The sequence below is a fragment of the Crassostrea angulata genome, chromosome 1 (genome assembly GCF_025612915.1).
Source record: "Crassostrea angulata isolate pt1a10 chromosome 1, ASM2561291v2, whole genome shotgun sequence".
Taxonomy (NCBI): Eukaryota; Metazoa; Mollusca; class Bivalvia; order Ostreida; family Ostreidae; genus Magallana; species Magallana angulata.
The window spans coordinates 39464630-39477880 of record NC_069111.1 but is presented as its reverse complement, the minus strand read 5'-3'; the positions used below and the strand labels follow the sequence as shown (position 1 = coordinate 39477880).

Below are 13251 nucleotides of genomic sequence, written 5' to 3'. Positions count from 1 at the left end.
ACGGTCACCTGAGTAGCGTATAACCCATACACAAACATGTCGAGGAGTGTCATATATGCATTTAATTAGTTTTCATTCTGGAGTAGAAAAATAATAAATCTGTAATGACGACCACCTCCCTGCCTGAAATCTCAAAAAGAACTATGAAACCTATAACTTTGGTAAAAAAAACTTAAAGATCTGGTCTACAAAATCATGAATTCAGTTTTCCTTTCAGGTGTGTGGGAGAAAAGATAGCTTTTAAACATTATATGCATTAACACCTATACATCCATTTTGGCCCTGCCCTAGAGTCAAAACCCATACTCCAGGGGACAAGAAATTTAAAATTTTAGTAGAGGACCTCCTGGTTAACATAATTATGAAGTCAGTTTTTCATACAGATGTGTGAGAATAGTCCAATCCACACTTTGCAAAAGTTGTTCCCCTTTGCGGGGTCAACCCAAAGGTCAAAAGCAACTTTTCCCTTCTTTAAGCAACCAAATATTTGGGCGTCCTCTGAAGAAATCTCTTGGAATTTGATTCATTCCTTCGATGTGTGGGGAATTAAAATTCCCAGGGAAACGTTTTTTCAATGTCAAATGACAAAGTTACAACCTTCTAAACTACAAAGGCTACTGTGAGAAATATATGGGTTTTTCCCCAAAGATGGCGGCCAAGGGACATAACTTTTGTAAAGTGTGGATTGGTCTATACTAGCACTGTACCAGTTATCGGCTAAAATTTAACGTTTTCTTTTCGTAATTCCTCATTTCTTGATATTTTTGGATAGAACTTGACATACTTTAAAAAGTGAACTCCTTATTTATCAATCTGTTAGTTTTTATCATTATTTAGAACCCAAAACATCTTTTTTGTGCTTTTTAGCGCGGCCCGATTTTGCCGAGTTTTTACGATTTACTGTACCAGTTATCGGCTTCGTGATAATAACATATAGTAAAGTCCGTGTTCATGTCGATTTTATACTCTGCTAAATATAGCTTGAATTATGCCCCTTGTGGGGTCAGACTAAAGTAGTCGGGGTCATGATACATTATAAACAAAACTCATAAAATTATTCGTTTATTACCAGACGGTAATACACAAAATCGTAGACTATTCAAAGCATAATTATGCAATCAGGCGTTCAATTGCGCTTCGAATCTGTCGGAAATTTGTGAATTCCTTTTGTTTATACATGTTAAATGTATTGATTTTATATGTGAAATCAAAGAAGAGATATAATAACGTATCACAAAGAGGTCATATGCAATTTTTAACTTATTTCGTCACTTTCCCCATAGCTGAAAGTGCAAAGATGTAAACTCAGCGGTAAACAATGATCGTTTAAGCTCATGTATTTATAAAACATATTCAAGAAAGTTTTCAAGCAAATTTACTTTTCTTTATTCGAATAAGACGACTGAATTAAAATATATTGGATTGTTACGTGCTTTAAACTCGAACTCTCAGTTTAGCCGATAACTGGTCTTAGCCGTTACCAGTAGAGAAGAAGATTTTTAAACATTATATGCATTAACACTATATTGCCCCCCCCCCCCCTCCCCCATGTCCTGATCCCCCGACGCAGGGGCCATGAATTTCACAATTTTGGTAGAGGAGTTAGTGGACATCATAACCATGTACTAGTATTCAGTTTTTTGCCAACATGTGTAGGAGTAAGATTTTCTAAGGTTCAATACATTTATACTATATGGCCATATTGGCCCCACCCTAGAGACCGAACCCCTCACACAGGGGTCATAAATTTCACCATTTTAGTTCAGGTATTCATGGGCATTTTAATCATGAATTTAGTTTTTAACAAATATATATGGGAGTAGAGATGATTTTCTAAGATTTAATACAGATTTACTATATGGCCATATTGGCCCCACCCTAAAGCCTGAACCCCTCACACAAGAGTAATGAATTTCACAATTTGGGTAGCGGGCTTCATTGACATCATAATCATGCATTTATTTTATTACAAATATATATATGGGTGTAGAGAAGAAGATTTTCTAGGATTCTATACATTAAACTATATGGCCATGTTAGCCCCACCCTAGAGCCTGAACCCCTGACACAGGGGTCATGAATTTCACAATTTGGTTGAGGGCTTCATGGACATCAAAACCATGCAACCAGTTTTTTCCTCACGTGTGGGAGTAGAGAAGAAGCTTTTTGAAAATTTGGCTGCCTTTTTTTTTTGCATATTTGGCCCCACCTGTGGTGCCCGAGGGGTGATAGAGCCATGAATTTCACAATTAGATTCCTCTTACCATAGAAATGCCTCGCATCAAAAATGAAACCAATTGGACTTGAAGTTTTTACGAAATTAAAAATGTAAAATTGTTGACGCACGACGGACGAGGACGGACGAAAACGGATAGCAATATGTCACCTGGCTTTACTCTGGTGGCCTGAAAAAGTTGCTGCCATATATAAACAGTAAAATCACTTATTAGAAAAAAACCACGCTCTCTTTAAAACTTTAAAACAACATACAAACAGTTCAAATACCAAGAAATATAGACACAAATTTAAAACATCTCTTACAAAAGGAAACAACCAGAGCATATTGGGCATATCTTGAAAATATTAGTTTTTATGATGAAAATGTATAAACAACGCAAAAACAGATAAAGTTTTGGAATTACATTAGCAGTATCAAAAAAGATGTTTCGGAAGCAGCACCTTTTAGAGCTTTAAGAGCTAAAGGTATACTTGTTGATGACATAAATTCAAAACAAACAATATACATCGAAACTTAAGTTATTGCACCTGAAAATGAGCACGAACAGTTACCACAACTGAATGACAACTATCTATCAATACAAGACACATCACTGAAAATGACATAGGAAAATAACTACACAATTAAGATCCTAGCAAAGCCACCGGACCACACCAAATATCTGCTCGCATTTTCCAACAATATGCAACAGAATTTGCTATACGCTTGGCACACATTTTTAACATTTCACTTACACAAGGGGATGTACCTACAGACAGGCATCAAGCTAATGTAATACCTATATTTAAAAAAGGAAAGAAGTTTTTGGCAAGAAATTGCAGACCTGTTTCATTGACATACCACTGTGGTATTTTTAAACTATTTGAACATATTGCTGTCAGTAATAATTCTAACCATTTAGATGAACATCAAATTTTAGTAGACTGCCAGCATAGATTCATAGCTAAGAGAAGCTGTGAAACCCAGCTACTTACTCTTAGTCATGAATTCCTTGATCATTCGAACTGATATGATCATTTTGAATTTTTCAAAAGCAGTTGACATATTGCCTCACAAGAAACTGCTGAGAGAGCTTGATAATTATTGGATACGTGGTAACATCTGAGGACGGGCCCCGCCGCCACCAAACATAGTTGAGTACAAAACTCAGCCTCAACTCTGAGAAAATACTCAACTCCCTATTCTCAGCCTCAAATCACCGCCACCAAATATTTGAGTACGTACTCAAATAAAAATTTTGAGTACGTACTCAAAATATTTGAGATAGCTAGATACCTATCTCAAGTAAATACTCAAGCAATAAAAATGGCTGTCCACAGACGACATATGCGACGCCGACGTCGGCAAATGTTAGACGAGGTTAAAATTTCAAGAAGAGTCATCCGAGACAGGTTAAATCCGCTAGAAGAGTATTCCGATGATGAAATTTTTGACAGATGTAGGTTCCGTCCCGCAACCATTCAGTACATTTTGGACTCTATTGCCCCATCAATTGTACACAACACTGTCAAGAACTGTGCCTTATCACCCACTCTACAGCTACTTACTTGCCTTAGGTTTCTGGCAACGGGGGCATACCACAGACTGGTAGGGGACAACAACCGGAAGATGTTGCCGTTCTGTTACAGATTCCATAATTACTAATCTGTTGAAAAACTCCATCACTTTTCCAACGGGTAATTGCGCCAGGGAAATAAAACAACAATTTCTGGCAGTAGCAGGTATAAAATGCATCCTTTCACAGATATAATCAGTTATAGTTCGTCCCCAATGCTCGTCTTAAGTGTACTTCCTCTTTTGATAATAACGAAAGACAACTGGCAATGAACAGATAACTCTTCAATGAAAATCAAAGTACTGCTATCAATGATTGATTTCCTACAGATCTATCAAGATTTGATCAAACACATACATGTACATGTTACGAAATTACAAGCACTAATAATAATGTTCTTCTTTATAAACTAGTGATTTTATTCCCATACATACTCACTCCCCTCTTTCATATTAAAAAAAAACAAGCAACTATTTTATAACGGCAGTCAAGTTAGCATAAGTACATGTAAAAATTAATATTATAAGGTATAAAAAATCATAAGCTCAAGATGTCAATTTTAAATCAATGTAGGCCTAAATGTGTTTGTTGTTTAATATTTATTTCCTTTAAGTTAACTTATAAAATACATGATAAGAAAAAAATAAACAATGGTTCACAGATGCCTTAGAAATCAATATTTTCCATCTTTTGGATTTCTAATCACGTGTATCGGACCTGTCTTACTTTATTTAATTTTTCTTATGTAGGATTCCCCAATGTGCTGGGGTGCGTTGACGGAACTTTTATTAGAATCATTGCGCCAAGCCAGAATGAGCCAGATTACGTCAACCGTAAAGGATTCCATTCATTGAATGTACAGGTAACCCCCCCCCCCCCCCCCCCCCAGTGAAAAATATTTTACATATACGAGCTTTTCCCGTTGTTACATGTATTGTACATGCAATTATATTTACAATGACAATGCGATTTTATTTTCATATAAATTAAGCGTAGAGTCAATTTATAAAAAATTACTAGTACACTATGAAGAAGGAATAACAGTGAAATACATGTTGTTTTGAACAATGTTAGTTTTTGTTTGCAGGCCGTGTGCGATGCCAAATATAAGATTACAAGTATTTGCGCAAAATGGCCCGGTAGCGTGCACGATAGTCGGATATGGCGGGAGTCGGCTTTGTGTCAGCAGTTTGAGAATGGTATTAGGCTAAGAAAATATATAATTCAGATACATGCAAATACAGAATAGTTAATTCAAAAGCTATACGAATGAGTTAATAATTTTATATGTCATTCGAACAGGCGTTCATAGTGGATTTCTTTTGGGAGATTCTGGTTATCCTTGTAAAAGGTACCTAATGACACCTTTCCTAAACCCGTCCACTGCCCCCCCCCCCCCCCCCCCCCCAGCAAAGGTTTAATGCATCCCTCTGTAAAACTAGGGTGATGGTGGAACAGACATTTGGAATTCTGAAACGCAGATTTTCTTGTCTTCAAGGAGTGCTTAGGTATACGAAAGTCTGTAATTAGATATCCAAATACAAGCATCTTTGTTTCATATAAATAATTCATATTGTTAAATATATATTTCATGAATTGATATTAATCATGTTTTGCAATTAATGCATATTTTCAACAAAATACGGCATATAACCGGAATTATAAATATTGTGGTCAATAATTTTAAACAGGACAGATCCAAATCAAGCGACAAAATATGTCATTGCCTGTGCAATCTTGCACAATATTGGTATAGACAGGGGTGACATCGTAGATTCTACGCAAGATCTAGATCAAGTACAACTTCGCGGTGGAAACAGGAACATCATCGTAGCTGGTGATGGTGTCAACATTAGAAACCACATCGTGGATACGTATTTCACGTAAACAGTCCTGCTACAGATGTATGAACAAGTATAGTTAGATATAGTTACCCTAGCATATTTAGAAAAGTAAAATAATAGCTCTCTCTCTCTCCTCTCTCTCTCTCTCTCTCTCATTGTCTCTAAACCCTCTCTCTCTGTTTAGACTCAACTCGCACACTACATACAGGTCAAGAGTTTATTCTCTTTTGATAAGTGGACAGGCAAATGTAGGCTATGCCTGTCCTCTTCTTAAAAGAGAACAATCAAAAGTTGAGACTGTATTATTAATGAAGTCATTTACAGATTCTGTGGTTTCTTACATTTATACAGCGTTGTATTTAATTTAGCAAAACAAAGCACAAGATTAGTTCACAAACGTAATAAATGAAACAGTGTTTGAAATTGTTCGTAAACCGGCGAAAATTAAAATGTCAATAAAATACAGCAATATGCTTATAATTGCTTCTTATTAATCTTACAATTCCTCGCTATTTCAGATAAACAGTATCCATTTGTTTGGCAAGTATACTGAAAAAAGTAATTAAAGACATGCAATGCAAATTCAAATACTAGTATCTTTGCTTTAATTTGTCTTAATTAAACCAGCAAAAGTATGGTACTGTAATTCGATAAAATAAAGTATCTCGGATAAAAAGTCAATATGGAAATCCACAAGTAATCTAATTATTGGAAAAATTGTTTCCTTTGCCGTAATCAGTTGTTGTCATTACATACTATATCTTGATAACACCTTTGCTAGCCAAGGGTTCACGTGATGTTTTTTTTCTTTTGGTATGTCATGTACATTTATAGTTCATTACTTACGCATGTATTACTTGTATTGGTATATACAATGGAATGAGGATATCGCTCCTCAAACTGGCGAACCATAAATGCTTTCTTTATTTCAATAAGCTCTTTCTCTGCTTCTAGTTTTTGTTTTTCAATTATCAATTTTTCAATTTCGACCTTAATTCTCTTGTTATCCAATCTTAAATTTTCTAACTCTTCTTCTTCCAACACATCCTTTACTTGTTTTCTTTTTGACTTTTTTGAAGCAGTTGGTCGCTCCGATAAAGAGGACGACGTGGAGGCCGATGGTTTAGACGTTGACGAAGTGGACGATGTTGTTCCGGAAGCCAATGTGATAGATTCCACATCCTTTGATGTTTCTGTTGTTTCTAGATTTACATTTTTATTATTAGTTTTTCAGTTACCTGTGTGAGTTGTACATGTATATTCATCATAAAAAGAAATTCAATCGATGCCTATATATATTCGTTTGAATATAAGTACCTGTGATTTATAAAAAAAAATGAATGTGAGTAAATGTGAAGTAATGAAATGATTTTAAAATTGGAAGTTTGTTGTTCATATTACCGTCATTGGCGTCAGTGTCGATACCGTCCACCAGACCGCATATATGTGGCCGTCCGTCAAATGCTTGCATCAGTGCGTCCTCCGATGCTGTTAAAGAAGGAGGGGCCGGACCTCCTCCTGTCTTAGGCCTTCTAAGCATATCGATTTTTTCTTTACCTGCGTCAATAAGTTTATATATTTCTTAAAAATTTCTTATCAATTAAGAACAGTAAGATCGCATCATGTCAATTTTCTGTATGCCTGTATCAATTCGTTTTTAACAAGAATATTTAATTCGTTATTTTATTTTTGTTTTGAACTGTACATAATTACATCTTCTTAAAATAAACTTTAACATTTAACTTTATTATTTGTATGTATAAAAACATTAAATATATTTTGTTAGTGTTGTTATTACCCCTTGTATTTTCTTTTCACATTTTTAAATAATAGTATTTCAAACGAATCAATTTTTCACTCTAAATATAATGTTCATCTTCGCTAGCCAAGGGTTTTCGGTCCACTCCTTTCCCCATACACCAAAGTAGACCGAAAACCCTTTGCTAGCGAACATGTATATTGTTATGAATGCATAATAAAATAGAATTAAATAGTTCTTACCGAAGATAATTTTAACAGCAAATGGTTAATTTTTAATATTGGTTGTTTGTTTCATTACAAAAAAAATTAAATTTAAATATAGTACATAAAAAATAGAAATCGTGTCAACGGTGACAAAATTACAATAAGCAGAATAAACTAAAACATGCAAGAACAACAAAAGAACATCTTTTAATCAACAGATTTTATACCTCGCTGTTTGATGTTGTTGAACTTCTTTTTAATTGTTTCATTGTCCCTGTCGTTCTTGTAATTTCTAATTTAAAAAGTCAATTATGCATAAAAAAATTTAAACGCAAAGACTTGTTATACCATTCAGTAAGTTCCGTATATATGGGCCACAGGCACTGGAAGTTGTTGTAAATATATTGTATTTAGCATGTATGATTTTTTCATAAACATGCACATATTTATTTAAATGAACTTCCAGTGCTCGAGTTACGATTACAGAAGACAGTATATCATTAAAACGTTTTCCAAAGCATGTATATTTTCCATACTATGATCATAAACGTACACAAAATAGATTTATATAGTAAATATATGGTTCGAAAAGTCCGATTTCAGAAGGTCATGAGTCGAAATGACACGTCACCTTTGCTTAAATCAGGGGAGATTACTTTAATTTAGACACCGAAACAAGTAAACAGAACGGTAAGGTTGAATTTAGATATTGTTTTCCTTTAAAATTGAGAAAACTAAATACTGTTACTGGTATATCATACGGTAGAAGCTCTTACAAATTCAGAGTTTCGGCGATGGATCTCCAGGTCGACTCTTTCACTTGACCATTCTTCCCTTTACTACCCGAACCCTTCATTTTGCCGAAAAGAGTTTCCTCATACTTTAATACTTCTTCAATTAGAAGTATCTCCTCTTCTGGGGTCCAATGGGTGCCCCTTTTCTTATTAAAACTCGTTTCTTTTGACGTTTGAATTTCCACAAGCTTCATCATTTTAGAAATAAACAAAGCAGACGATAATATTCATTTAATACGTAACAATTACAATACCATGTATATTTTGTTTCCATTTGCATTTCACAAAACCGCTTAAATCAATGAAAAAAAATCAGCTGAGTATAAAATCAGCTGAGTATGTAATCAGTAGGGTTGAGAACTTAAAAAATCTTACTCTACTGAGTACATACTCAATGTAGTTGGTGGCGGCGAGTTGAGAAATTTTTCAGTTGAGGACGCCCTCAGCACTTGAGTTGAGAATTGAGGCTGAGAACGGTAATTTTTTGGTGGCGGCGGGGCCGGGTCTCTGCTTTTCTCAGCCACAGGAAATTAAGAAAATGTAGTGACATTATTAAGAAGAAAAGACAATCTCTGCATATTTATCGAAACTCTGGAGGACAATGTTGACATTCTTGTTATTTTGCTAACATGACTTCAGAGACGGACAAAGAAAATCCTAGCATTAGTTTTTCCTGTTGGCTACCCAAAAAACAATAACTGCACAAGAGCTCTCTACAGATAAGTCTGTAGCTGATACAATCAGTAGATGTGGGTTTTTGCCGTTCAAAATGGAAATTCTTGATTTTAAAATAAAATCTGCAATTTCATGCGGGCACAATTTTGTCAAATTTTATTGGAGAACTCAAGCCGTTTGAAGGACGTACTCCAATTTACATACCACACCCACATATTAAGAAACAAAAACTTCTCAGGAATCTGTGTTTACTATATTGACGACTTACTTGACGAGATTGAAATATCTTTGGATGGAATGATTCGGATAATACATAGAGTGCACTTTATGCAATATATTGATGAAACCATTGAAAAGGCACTTCTAGAAGGTGATGTTTTGACTACTAACGAACGTACTATGAGTGCACAGCAAGCAATGAGGAACAATGAATCACGCTATAAAGATCTTGGTGTAAAACATAAACCAGAGGGACTACACCGACAGTTTGTATAAATTTTTTGAAAGTTAAAAGAAATTTCTCAAATATATTGCTTTGTTATGCGAAATTCCCATTCAAGACTGAATTCAATGTTTCATATTTTTTAGTTCTTTGTACTTGCAAATATTGGTTGAATTATTGCACATGTTTCTTATAATCTTTCTAAAAAAGCTGGATAAACAATTAGTCAAAATGAATTCTAATTTTAACATGCTAGAACAAAAATTATTGAAAGAAGATGGGGGAATACGATGGCGCAACTGCCCATTTGGTTTAGTCGTAAAATACAATTTCAAATTTAACATTTTTCAATGAAATATATTTGAAATGTTATAATACAAGTTAACAAAAGGGTAATTTTATACTATATTCACTTTGAAATATTTCAAAAACCGACAAGAAAAAAAAATTCTTAAGCTTTGGTGGAATCGAACCCACAACCAAAAAACCCCCGTTCTATAAAACTAACGTCTGGTGCTCTGACTATTGAGCCATTTCATTCACAACAAAATTGTGTTGTTTAAATGCTATAAGAGACACTGGCCACGGTTTTACGGACTTGCATTATTTTACTAGAACATTCAATTGTTAGGCTACAAAATGACATTTTAAAAGTATGAAAATCGGTTTAAAATTATAATATATGCTTGCTTTTTGAAACCTGTATGGGCATACTCAGTAAATATGATTTTAATTTTTATGGAACGAGAATTCTAATGTAGTTGAAGTGGGGTTGACATAGATATTATACCTCCTGTAAACAAACGTTTTGGAGGGTGTATATGTAAATAGGAATTACCTCGTCTGTATGTCTACTGTGCACTCGTGTTCGGTCTATATCTCTTTTTTGAAAAAAATTGGAAGTTTTTACTTCAAGTAAAGGTTGCCTAACCTGAGGGAGTGTCATGATTTTGACCCAAGGCCATTTTGGCAAATTAGCCGGGGGGTGGGGGGGGGGGGGGTGGGTTGGTTATCATTAGCTCAGAAGTCAATCTGGTTTAAATAACTTTATTGTTAGATCATTTTATAATACACATTTAAATACATACATGTACAGATAAACCAATTTAAAAAAAAAAAACATTTTTATGAAGATCAAAAACTTAGAAATTTGTTATTGGTTGTGTTTACATGTTTTCATTACACTGTGTTTTAAATCTGTTTCACCATTGAAGTTTGAAGGCTATAGTTTTGGTTTACTAATTTCGCGGGTAAGTCAATTTGTTTCGACAAGTGTTGTTAGGTACCAAAATTTTTATGTCAAAAAGATGATCTGAAGACAAGTTGTGGACTCAAAATCCTGGTTTTCGATCTACGATTACTTTAAGTTTTCAGTAAACATATTCACTCTTTACGTAATCGTTGTTTTTTTTTTGTTTTTTTTTTGCTATTTCGGGCTGGTTTGTTAAAATTGAAAGTAGCTAGATTTAAATTAATTTTACAATAACTTCTTTTAAAGTGAATCCTACAAAAACAACTAATCGGATAAAATTCAATAAAGTAAGCAGTTACTCTGATGCATGCGATTTATGTTTAAGATACATTTAATGGCTTATTTATAGAAATTGACCTGTGGTCTATTGAGGCACATTGAAAGTATATTTTAACAGAAGAAATTAGAAGTCGGTTTAAAGCTATATGTGCTGAATATGACAGAGATCTCTTTTCTAGTTTTAATATTTTGTTCAGTTATATTAATTATATATGAATAGATCTAAGATTCTAAGATTCTCAGCGTAAAGTATTTTTTCTTCATTCAAATGTTATAAATCCTTTAAACCTTGTAACTGAAATAAAAAGTTTACTGACGGTATGATAAAACGAATACAATTTGAGATCAAATTAGAACAAGAGGCCCAGGGGCCACATTGCTCACCTTAACAACAATAGCTTTAACTCTGATCAAATTAGCATTACAATATAAAAATCAAAGTATCTTGACAGCATAGTACAGAAGATCTTGCTCAATTTTTTTTTCAAATGTGCCAATTTTTATCCACATATTAATATTATAATTACTTATCCCTTTTTTATTGTTGTACCGGCAAGTAGATTTTTCTCTATTTCTATATACCCCCCCCCCCTCTTGTGGCCATACTTTTCTCTAGGGAATCATGATTTGATCAAACTTTAATCTGCATTACACGTGCTTTCACAAAAGTTACTGTTTTTTGGACTGAAAACTTTCCCATAATATTTTTAGAGATTTTCTTTATACAATCTTTTATGTAACTACCCATCCCCCATTGAGGCCCCACCCTACCCACAGGGACCATGATTTAAACAATCTTGAATCTACACTAGCTGAAGATGCTTCCACTCCAGTTTAAGCTTTGAAAACCCCCCCGATTTTTAAAGATTCTCTTTATATATTCCTATGTAAAAATTCATCCCCCATCGTGACCCCACCCAACCCCCAGGGACCATGATTTGAACAAACTTAAATTTACACTACCTGGGGATGCTTCCATACAAGTTACAGCTTTTATGGCCTAATAGGTTTTGAAAAGATTTTGAAAAATACCAACAAATTTTCAATAATTCTAAATTATCTATTCTTTAAAGAGGACGTTCCTTCATTTGAACAAACTTTAATCCCCTCCACCCAGTAATGCTTTGTGCCTAGTTTGGATGAAATCTGCCCTGTGGTTCTGGAGAAGAAGATGAAAATGTGAAAAGTTTGCAACGACAGACAAGAAAACGACAGAAAAGCTTACTTTAGCTTTCAGCTTAGGTTAGGTAATAAAACCGTTTGAACCGGTTCATCAAAGAGTCGATTCCCTCTCCAAGTAAGTAGTGGTTCTCCGTGAAACCACTAAGATGAGCAGTTCGTTGAATAGCCGAATGTAATAATACATTTAACACTTCAAAACTAATTAAATTTTTTTGTGAAATTGAGGTCCAAAATCTTAATTGTCTTATAAAAAATGTATTACTTGTCATTGAAATTTACTGTCTTACAAAAAACAAATAAACATTTTTTTTTATGAAAATATTACAGCAATGTGCCTCAATAATGATATTCGAATATGTCTCTTACCGACTGATACCATATTGTTTAAAAAAGAATATTTCAACTCAAATAAGCAAGACCTTTTGTGACCAGATGGTTGTTGCATGTAAGTGGACATTAATGACCTTTCACATTTTTTCCCAGATTTTTAAATCTTCAAAGAGTCTGCAGGGGAGCAATTCTAAGTTCTGTTCTTTTTATGTCGACATGTAACTTAGTTATGCAACCATGCAAGATAAATTGTTGAAATGCAACTTATTCATCTTTACATACAACTTAGTTATAAGTTGCATATCAACATATTTATATCGCATGTAACCATAACTAAGTTGCATGTGAACATACATGTATTTATCTCGCATGTGAACTTGACTAAGTTGCATGTCAACGTAAATAAGTAGCATGTGAACAAAATGAAGTTGCAAGTCGACATAATAAAATGCATCTCAGCATTTTTATCTCGCATGTTAACATAAATATCTCCATCTCCAACGGAAGACCTTATTGTTCTTGCTTTGTTTCTTTTTCCCTTTTATTATTTTTTTTTTACGCTTTTTTGTACAAACGACTCAACTAATTTTCGTAAAAATTTCAGATATTGTAGATATTGATAAAAACCTTATACATAATTTGTTATTTTAATGACGTCATTTCCGTTCGTGAGATATTGACGTTTAAACAATTT

At 34.0% G+C, this 13251-nt stretch overlaps 1 protein-coding gene and 1 pseudogene across 1 annotated transcript; one reads left to right on the top strand and one right to left on the bottom strand.

Annotated features, from left to right (window-relative positions):
- The first annotated feature begins 3544 nt into the window (after positions 1-3544).
- LOC128192401 (putative nuclease HARBI1) lies at positions 3545-5681 on the top strand (annotated as a pseudogene).
- Positions 5682-6444: 763 nt separating this feature from the next.
- LOC128171649 (uncharacterized) lies at positions 6445-8594 on the bottom strand. The gene is made up of 4 exons (XM_052837431.1): positions 8380-8594; positions 7831-7895; positions 7040-7195; positions 6445-6840 (listed from the first exon to the last, which is right to left on the bottom strand). The coding sequence occupies exons 1-4, from the start codon at positions 8592-8594 to the stop codon at positions 6467-6469; spliced, it is 810 nt and encodes a 269-aa protein (XP_052693391.1). The 3' UTR covers positions 6445-6466.
- Positions 8595-13251: the final 4657 nt, after the last annotated feature.

Bases quoted from the DNA above. Each gene is read 5' to 3' on its own strand.
- LOC128171649 (XM_052837431.1), bottom strand. From the start codon at position 8,594: ATGATGAAGCTTGTGGAAATTCAAACGTCAAAAGAAACGAGTTTTAAT. The intron at 7,896-8,379 runs GTAAGAGCTTCT...TTTTTAAATTAG, and splicing joins ATCGCCGAAACTCTGAATTT to AAATTACAAGAACGACAGGG. The intron at 7,196-7,830 runs GTATAAAATCTG...TTATTGACGCAG, and splicing joins CAACAACATCAAACAGCGAG to GTAAAGAAAAAATCGATATG.